General features: G+C 42.8%; 2 protein-coding genes across 6 annotated transcripts; both read left to right on the top strand.

Moving 5' to 3' along the window:
- The first annotated feature begins 120 nt into the window (after positions 1–120).
- Positions 121–5034, top strand: fsd1l (fibronectin type III and SPRY domain containing 1-like). Of its 5 annotated transcripts, none has more exons than XM_008326165.3 (13): positions 121–229; positions 859–972; positions 1090–1221; positions 1740–1841; positions 1921–1943; positions 2319–2440; positions 2659–2886; positions 2966–3064; positions 3158–3287; positions 3759–3841; positions 3929–4183; positions 4287–4375; positions 4481–5034. In XM_008326165.3, the coding sequence occupies exons 1-13, from the start codon at positions 215–217 to the stop codon at positions 4580–4582; spliced, it is 1494 nt and encodes a 497-aa protein (XP_008324387.1). In that variant the 5' UTR covers positions 121–214; the 3' UTR covers positions 4583–5034. The 5 variants fall into 5 exon arrangements, with proteins under 5 accessions (XP_008324387.1, XP_016893977.1, XP_016893978.1 ...); XM_017038488.2 differs by having other exon boundaries at positions 3756–3841; XM_017038489.2 differs by having other exon boundaries at positions 122–229; positions 859–954.
- Positions 5035–5220: 186 nt separating this feature from the next.
- epb41l4a (erythrocyte membrane protein band 4.1 like 4A) lies at positions 5221–9073 on the top strand. The gene is made up of 14 exons (XM_008326221.3): positions 5221–5474; positions 5644–5754; positions 5999–6103; positions 6190–6235; positions 6363–6441; positions 6528–6625; positions 7377–7458; positions 7542–7629; positions 7755–7843; positions 7928–7991; positions 8158–8240; positions 8467–8505; positions 8582–8688; positions 8991–9073. The coding sequence occupies exons 2-14, from the start codon at positions 5659–5661 to the stop codon at positions 9071–9073; spliced, it is 1059 nt and encodes a 352-aa protein (XP_008324443.1). The 5' UTR covers positions 5221–5474; positions 5644–5658.
- Positions 9074–9120: the final 47 nt, after the last annotated feature.

Raw genomic sequence — 9120 nt, 5'->3', positions numbered from 1 at the left:
AAGGCGCAATTTAAAAAAAAAAAAGATCGCGATATAGTTTTGGATTTAATCAAAGTGCAAATAAATAAACGTTTTTTTTGTGCAATGGTAAGAACGTGTTTCACGGTTTTAGATGTGTTTTATTTTGAAAGTGTAGACAGGAAGTGGGGCAGTGACTAACATTACTGGACTCTGACCTCCACTCACTCTCTCTTTTTCTGTCCACTGTCCGATCATGGATACACAGAAGGTAAGACCGATCGAAGAACACCGACCTTCATACTCGGTCACGTAGAAGATACATTTAGAGAGAGGCTAACGAGATGAGATCTGTTAGCTGCCCCCCTCACCCCTCCCTCTCTCTCTCTCTCTCTCTACTCTGACTGAACGTCTCTCCTCATCCTGCTCTCGTTCCGGATGAGTGACAATAATTCGAAATGACAGGTTCCCATTAAATCACCATTAGAGTAAATCAACTAATCATCGATCAGCGCTAGTCTGTAACCGTGTGACGTAAATCGATTATCTCGTCTGTCCGGCTGTGACCGTGCCTCGTCTCACACTGTCGGGTTTTGATCAATAGTAGAGGAGATGGTATTTGTAGATATAAATGTCGTGGATAACTGTTGGCTAATGTTGACTAGGTTGTTAAAGGTTCTCGTGATTACGAGTTTAGATGCGTAAAAGCTGCGCAACTTTAGCTTGGTTGGTCATTATGATCCCGTTGATAAGCTGCATATTGATTGGTGACATTTGAGTAAAAGTATCAATAGTAAAAACCAAAAACCAAATGTGTTGTTAGACTAAAGTAACGTTATATCCTGAGCAGGTACTAAGTTGCAGTACTAATGTTGATGTTGATGTTTTTGACGTCAACAGGAAGCTCTGCGCAGGATCATCAGCACGTTAGCCAATAAGAACGAGGAGCTGCACAACTTCCTGGAAGCGGTTGACAGCACACTGGTGGGACTACAGGTGAGAGGACAACAACAGGTACTGCAGATATACGGCTGTAAATGTGAGGTTCGGGGGCGACTGTGGGGACGACGATGCTGCTCCAATGAAAAACTACACTGAAAAAAAAACTAAAAGCAACTGTTGTTCAATCAGGAAGATTCATGTAAGGTGATGACAGACTTAGAGGCGGAGCTTGAGCAGCTGAGCTGTGCCCTCCACGAGAAAGGTGAGGAGCTTCGTGACATCATCAAGGATGAAAAGTGCAGAAAGGAGGCGGAGCTTCAGGTATGGAATCTGATTTTTTTTATTTACCATTTTTTGATGTAATGCAGTTATTTTTATTAATACATGTTTGAAGGTTGTTGTTTCATCAGTTTACATTTGAATTCTAATTATTGTGATTGTTATAGGAATGTCCGATATTATCCGCCGATATTGGTATAATTACGTAATATCTGTAAGAATCGTTATCGTTTTTTTCCCTCCAATAATGAAAACCCGAAAACGCAATGTCTGGGTTTAGTCAAATGACGTGTGCCCTTAAAAATAGTTTTGGGGAAAAAACGGCTGTATATGAAAGCGAAAATCACTAGATGGCAGCATTGCAGCTGATTTTATTGCAGAATGATTGTGCCAGAGACTCATTTAATAGTACAGAGAAATAAATAAATATTACCAGGCCTATATCGGTATCAGTTGATATCGGAAATTAAGTGTTTGGACAATATCGGCGTATCAGGTATCTGCAAAAAGTTAATATTGTAAATACTGTATGTTTGTGGGGTTTTTTTCTTTTCTTCTAGAGACAGCTCTCTGAAGGAAAGTTTGCTCTGGAGTCGTGTGAGGAGCTGCTGGAGTTTGCGAATCAAACGTTGTCCATCAATAATGAAGAAGAATTTCTGATGGTCAGACATGACAATGTTTAAAACCTGTCAAACCTGGAACAGAACACTGGTTTAATCCTCCGTATGTTTATATTTACAGGCGGCTAAAGAAATCAAAGAAAGGTTTGTAGCCCTCGACGCAGAATCACATGACGTCGGTCAAATATGACTCCATACGTGATGTCACTGATCGTAATCGTACGACACACGTTTGTTGATGTGTTTGCTTTTCTGCTTGATGTCACTGATCGTAATCGTACGACACTCGTTTGTGTTGCTTGATGTGTTTGCTTTTCTGCTTTGTTTGTTTGCTTCTGAACTCAAAGTTGAGCTTTATTAATGAATCACAGCTGTCGATCATTTGCATGTTGACCACGCCCCCACGGTGAAACCACGCCCCTAACACATTAACTCTGCCCCTTGCATTCTGTGCCTAAATACTAACACACCCCAACTAATGGGCCACGCCCCCCCACCCCCCACCCCGCCTGCTAACAGAGTGACCATGGCACCCGCGTTCCGGCTAACGACACGTCCAGCTGTGTCTGAGAACATGACGCAATTCACTGTTGACTTCACTGCTGAGGGGGAGGGGCTTAGGAGACTTCACTTCCTGCCAGGTATGTTATCTACGCACATGCTAACATTTAACTGACTGTACGAAAATGTTTCAAAGCACAGTCATTAGGAATTGACGGGAGAGGATAGAATAAAAGGACAAGTTAGCCACTAGGGGGCGACTACTGCCAGCACAGGGGGTTTTAGAATCACTGTTTTAGAGTTTTGCCAGCACAGGGGGTTTTAGAATCACTGCTTTAGAGTTTGTTCTTTTTTTCAGTTCCCAAACCTCCAGAAATTGACGTCTCCCGGTGCGTTTTACGTGACAACAACATCACAGTTGTCTGGCGTATGCCTGCAGAGGGCAGCGGTGAGAGCATCAGTGGACCAGTCAAATGCTACGAGCTACAATACAGAAAAACAAACCAGAAGAACTCAGTGAAAATGGTGGAGAAAGCATGCTGGGAAAAAGTCTGTGACATCACAGAGACACAGTTCACTCTCTCAGGTAAGAAAGGCGGCAGTTAGCATGTTAGCGTATTACTAGCATTTGGGCTAATTAATTCGCTTTTCCCTTTTTTTCCCAGGTCTGAAGTTTGATTCTGCCTTTGTCGTTTTCCGTGTTCGGGCCAAAAACAAAACCGCGGCCGGAGAGTTTTCTGAATCCGTTGCCATGGAAACCAAAGGTAAAGGGTTTAACCGATTAGTAACTGCACGAACAAACAAATGTTGAACAAAGAAGATTCTAGAACTTTAACTGTAGAACCTCAACCCGACAGCGTTCAACTTTGGGTTCGATTCTTCGACGGCCCACGCCGAGCTGAAGGTTCACGGTGACACGGTGACCTGGGATCCTCAACGGGTCAAAGGGCACGACCCTCGTCTCAGGTGTAAAGACGTGAAAAGCAGGTGAGGAGTGATGTCATCAAGAGTTCACGGTTGTGTCTGCACAATAATGACGGCTGCTCAGGTCACATGATGTCGTATTTTGTCCTCCTTCAGTCTCCGTAGCTCGCCCGCTACCACACACTCAGGTAGAACCACCGTGTGACTTCACCACCATCTCTGCAGCAACCAATCACTGCTGACATCACTGCTGACATTAAAACTGTGTTTTTGTTTTGTTTGTTTTTTTTACTTGTTTTTCATTTAAGTGTCAAACTGAAACTCATTGGAAATAATTTGTTTTCGATTTTAATTAATCAAAATCAGTGGCTGTGACTTTCGTGATTGTTTTGTTAAATTCACGTTTTACCCATTTTTCCAGCTTCATCATTTTGGTCCAACGTCATTGGATTTCTCACCATCATTTAACAAATATATTTTTATATCTTTTTTTTTTTTTTTCTAATTTCGTCTCGTACTGTTTGTTTGCAGCAGAAGTGCAACACCATCACCTAACAAAACGTCAGGAAACAGAGGCGGTCGTGACCGGTTTGCAGGAGAGTCGTACACAGTTCTGGGTAAAAAAACAAAAAGAAATGTTTTTATTTAATTTCTCACGTTTTTTTTTTAAGAATCCTGAAGAGTTTCCGTTTGTTGCCTCTCAGGAGACCAGGAGATGATCGGTGGCTGCCATTACTGGGAGCTCCGCCTCGTGGCCGACTGGAAGTCTTTCAGTGTGGGCGTGGCCTATCGCTCAAGCTTGGGCCGCTTCGACCAATTAGGAAAGAGCACTGGCTCCTGGTGTCTTCATGCCAGCCAATGGCTGCAAAACGCGCTGGCAGCCAAACACAACAACAGAGTGAAGACGCTGGAGTGGCTGGCGCTGCAACAGGTCGGGATTTACTGCGACTACGACAACGGTACACGAGGAACCACAACCACAACTTTTAAAAGTCAAATATTTGACCTTTTTCTATTTCTCTCTGCTGACTTTACGACACCTGTTATTTCTCTGTCTGTCAGGAGATTTAGTTTTCATTGACGTCGAGCGACTTCGTCTCCTTCACTCCTTCAAAACAAAGTTTGTTCAGGCGCTGGTTCCTGCCTTCACTGTGAGTAACTCAGTTACACTGGAGGAAACAAAAAAAATTATTAGTCTTTCCTGCAGCGCAGGTCTGAACTTCTAACACTAACACTTTACTCCACGTCCGCTGCAGGTCTGGTGCGGAGGACTCACCGTCCTGACGGGTCTGCAGGTTCCAAGTTTCATGGAGAATTTCCTGTCGACCAATCGGAGTCTGAGCGACCTGTCCCAATAAAAGATGACGTTTATCCTGGATCTGTTTTATAAGATGTGTGTATGTGAAACAGTGGCTGTAGACGAGTGTAAAATAATATATAATAGTAATAATGACATTTGCTGCCTGCTCTTATTTTGTTAATGAAGCCACAGTTTAATAATGCACAGGCTTTTATTCTGTAGGAGTTCTACAGTAAATACCTTGGCTGTATAAATAAACATGTATAAATGAAAAAAAAATATTTTTAAAACTTTTTGTCCATAAACATGAAACCTGACTCTTCCTGTTTCCTCTGTGTGAAAGGCTATGATTATGAAACCTGTTCTGTGAGTAAGTATTTTATTTTGAAGGTGAGTTAAAAACATGCACTTGTTTGAATGTTGCACAAAATGTTAGTGACTGTGTTTAAGAATAAAAGTGGAAAAATATGTTTTGAATGAGTGACAAAACAATGGTAAAATAAAATAAATAAAAACATTTTTTTGATTAAATATCTGATTGGTTTCAGGTCATGTGACACAGTGATCCTGATTAACAAAAATTAAATACATGCTCCACAATTAGAGGATTATTTTGCTGTTCTAAATGTCTACACTTCATATTCATTTGAGGTTTTTATGTTTAAAATTGATTTTTTTCAATTTGTTTTCAGGAATCAAAGGAAATTTCAAAGTTGATAATAATTAAAAATAATCTTGTGTTTTTTTGTCCTCTAAATAAACTGTTTCTTGATCCTTAAAAACAGCAACAACAAAGTTAAAACGAGAGACAAAGAGAGTGGAGTGGGCGGAGCTTGTTTCTATGGCAACCGTACAACATGGGGAGAGAGTGAGTGAGTGGAAGAGAAACGAGGAGAGAAAAGAAGTGACGAAGGACAAGGAGAAGAAGGAGACGTCCATCTGATCTAAAGGTGAGGAGGAAACTCTTTATTTCCCATCATGCATCTGCACCTTGAACGTCAACATCTGATCTTTCTGTACCATGAAAAAAAAAATACACCGCAAAATAAAAACTACCACAAGGTGGTGATCATTACAGGATCGATACTGTCTTCTGATTGGTTGATTGTTCTTCTCCAGGAACTCCTGCGGCCAATGGCTTGTTTTCGTGGCAACCGTGAAGAATTCTACGGTGAAGTCCTCCTGCTGGACGACACGAAAATCACACTGAAGCCAGAGCAAGGAATGAAAGTTAGTCTGGATTTCTGTTTATTCAACTGGTTTGGTCTCTTGCCTTACAGTAGGAAAGTCCACAGTTCGATACCAGATGTGAACTGCTGGTCATGTTGTTATGATGCATTTCAAACTACAACCATCACCTGTAATGATTTGTCATCTATTTTCAACTAAATGGGATCCTAATTTTACACACGTCTGTTTTTGTTTTGTTGCCGTTCACGTGTCACAACCTGAAATGTATTTCTTTAAACTTCAGAAGTCGACGAAGGTGTCGGCCATCTTGGAACAAGTGTTCTGCCACCTGAATGTGGTCGATGTCAAGTTCTTTGGTCTGAGGTTCTGTGACAAGAAACAACATACGGTAGGAAACAGGAAGTGAGTGTGAACGGCGTCTGGTTTTCAAGTTGTCCAAAAATATTTTTGTTAAATTTTCTGTAATTGTTTCAGAACTGGTTGGATACTTCCAAGACTCTGTCACAACATCGCAGCCTGCGTACGTTTCTCTGTTTTCAATATTTGATCTACCCTTTCAGATCGGATTGTTTCTTTTTTTGTTTTGTAAAAACCTAGCAGACCACGAGCCACTTTTAAAAACACGTTTTTCTCTCTTCCTGACTCAGCTGGGCCTCCGTACATTTTTTATTTCGGTGTCAAATTTTATGCCAAAGATCCGGTGAAGCTCAAAGATGAAGGAACACGGTAAAGGTCGACGAATGTTTAGCCATAAAATTTTTTTTTTTTCTGTATTTTCATTGGTTTCTTTCCTTTGTTCTCTCTGATGTCAGACGTCAGTTTTACCTGCAGCTTCGTCAGGACATTCGCAGGAGATGTCTCCTCGTCCCCTACTACCTCAGACCTCGACTCTTCGCCCTGATGATGCAAGGTGGCGCCACAACTTTAGAACCTTTACATTATTTTATCAGTTTAACGGCGGTTGATGGCATATGTTAATGAATGTGTACGAACAAACGTACAACAACAGTTGGTTTATAAACAAAATATAAAGTACATATAAAGTAATGAAGTAACAGAGTAAACGTTTTCACAAAGTACCTACAAATACAGAAATATCTCTGCTCGTACGTAAAAAAAGAGTCCAAGCTGAAGATGTAGGTCAGTGATTACCAAGTGGTGGCCCGTGGGCCAAATCTGGCCCATCAAACATTTCAACCTTTTTATCTGATACTGTTGGACAAAAATTTAATTTTTATTTATTTCAAGTGGTGGCCCGTGGGCCAAATCTGGTCCGTCAAACATTCAAATCAACCCACACCTTTTTATCTAATACTGTTAGATAAAAATGGGATTTTTATTTTTACATTTCCGTGTCCTGTCCCCGAGGTGTCTGTCCAGAAAAATTCTGACCCTCCGGCAAATAAAGTTAGCGACCCCTGGTGTCGTGGTGAAGTAGAAGATGCTTAGTACATTGTACAAACGTACATGTAGTACATTTATGGCCACGTGGTGTCTCTGTTTCTCTCTCACACCACTGCTGAGCTCTCAGACAGAGGGCGCTGTAGGGGACGTTTTGCGACCGTGTCAAATGTAATGAAATGAAATCGATGAACCCGAACGTGAATCCAACGACGTCACAGACTCGTCACCTTCGTCTCCTAACGTTTTGTTCCCATCAGTGGAGCTGGGAGACTTCACCGACGGAGAAATGGTCGAGACGGAAGAAAACCGCGAAACACTGGTCATCTACAAGTCCATGAGGTAAAAGACAGAAAAAGACGGAAACTAACGTTATTAGGCAGACGACCTTATGTCTCTCTCTCTCTCTCTCTGTCATTGTACAGAGGTGTCTCTCGCCCTCAGGCTGAAAGCCTCTTCCTGGCTCTGAGCAGCTCTCTGCCGATGTACGGAGTCTCACTCTTCAACGCATACGTAAGATCGACGATCAATACCAAGTCTGATCATCCAGTCTGTCTTCGTCCAATCAGACGTGGACCTGTTGATCAAACACTCGTTTCATTTTATGATTTGTCTTCTTTCCCGCGGTTCGTGGTCAGGGGGGAAACCAGTCGGAGTACTTCCTGGGTCCGAGTCCTGTCGGCATCGACGTCTACAAGAACAGAGCGTTGGTGGGAAAATATCTGTGGTAGGAGTTCATCAACCAAAACGAACTGTTGTGGCTTCACTGACTCTCTGACTGTTGAACACCGACACCGACTGTTGTCTCCAGGCAGAAAATCACCAAACTGCACTTCAAGAACGACACGTTTGAGCTGAGAGTGGCCGGAAAACAGGTCGGTGTCGACTTTCACTCCTTCACTCCTGGGTGTTAGCGCTAGAAATGACACTAAGCTACAATAGGTGCAGCTAATGCTAATAGTGACGCTAATGCGATGCTAATTCAATAAAACTGTTTTGTTTTGTTTTTTTGATTTTACGTTTTCCTCTGTCTCTCGTCAGGACTCAGAAACAACATTCTTCTTTCACTCACCAGAATGTAAACGTTTGTGGAAAACCTGTGTTGAACATCATGTTTTTTTCAGGTGACGGAAACACACACACACACACACACACCCCTACAGTGAAGCCTGTCCCGGCCTCGAACCCTGACCTTGTTTGAACACGACCGGCCTTATTCTAATCTCTAACCACGTCTTTAACCTCATCGGGGACATTAGACACCGTGTCCCCACGTGGACATGGTGTCCTCGGAGCAGAGATATTTCAGCGTCTCCACTAACACACACCTCCAATAACCTTTGATTCCAGGATGTCAGAGTCCGACCCCCCCAGACTGACACACAGCAGGTCGGTGTTGCCTTGTTATAATAATATATACCATTACATTATTGTTACATATTCACCCGTGTTTCCTCTTTGGCAGCGTCACGTCTTCGCCCGCTCTGTCTCTTCCTCGACTCAACGTCAGCCTGCGACGACACAGAAGTGACGCCAACACAACAACAACAACAACAACAGCAACAAAAGAAGGTTTTTATTCCTGACCACATGTTGAAACTCACGTCCTGTTCTGGCCCTGATTGGCCCACAGCTGGTGTCACCAACTCTGACCACTGGGGGGCTCTCTGTCGTCGTGTCACTGTGTGACAGAGTTATTAAACGAGACAAATATTCACGACCACGTTAGCGGCGGCGGTGGTTTCAGTTTAGCTAAGACGTGGCCCACGTTCTGGAGATGTTGACGTCCGATGTGGGCTACAGGCTAGGCGGCTAATGTTTACGTAGCTTTAGCTGCTACATGTTTGTAAACAAAATGTATCTTTTCTCCTCAGCTAAGAACACAACAGAGAGTGAAGGCAGTAAACCAGTGAAGAAACTGACAGCGCCACCTGCTGTTGACAGGTTAGAAGGATGATGTCATGGAGGGTGTGGGGGGTGGAGGGAGCAGAGGGGGAGGGGGAA

The sequence above is a fragment of the Cynoglossus semilaevis genome, chromosome 14 (assembly GCF_000523025.1).
Source record: "Cynoglossus semilaevis isolate Cse_v1.0 chromosome 14, Cse_v1.0, whole genome shotgun sequence".
NCBI lineage: Eukaryota > Metazoa > Chordata > Actinopteri > Pleuronectiformes > Cynoglossidae > Cynoglossus > Cynoglossus semilaevis.
Note: the sequence above shows the minus strand (reverse complement) of the source record. Positions and strands in the feature narration are given on the sequence as shown.

Coding starts and splice junctions, on each gene's coding strand:
- fsd1l (XM_017038488.2), top strand. Junction 1,842..1,920: donor ATGAAGAAGAATTTCTGATG/GTCAGACATGAC, acceptor TTATATTTACAG/GCGGCTAAAGAAATCAAAGA. Junction 3,288..3,755: donor TGTAAAGACGTGAAAAGCAG/GTGAGGAGTGAT, acceptor GTTTGTTTGCAG/CAGAAGTGCAACACCATCAC.
- epb41l4a (XM_008326221.3), top strand. CDS start 5,659: ATGGCTTGTTTTCGTGGCAACCGTGAAGAATTCTACGGTGAAGTCCTC. Junction 7,992..8,157: donor TGAGAGTGGCCGGAAAACAG/GTCGGTGTCGAC, acceptor GTCTCTCGTCAG/GACTCAGAAACAACATTCTT. Junction 8,506..8,581: donor CCCAGACTGACACACAGCAG/GTCGGTGTTGCC, acceptor CCTCTTTGGCAG/CGTCACGTCTTCGCCCGCTC.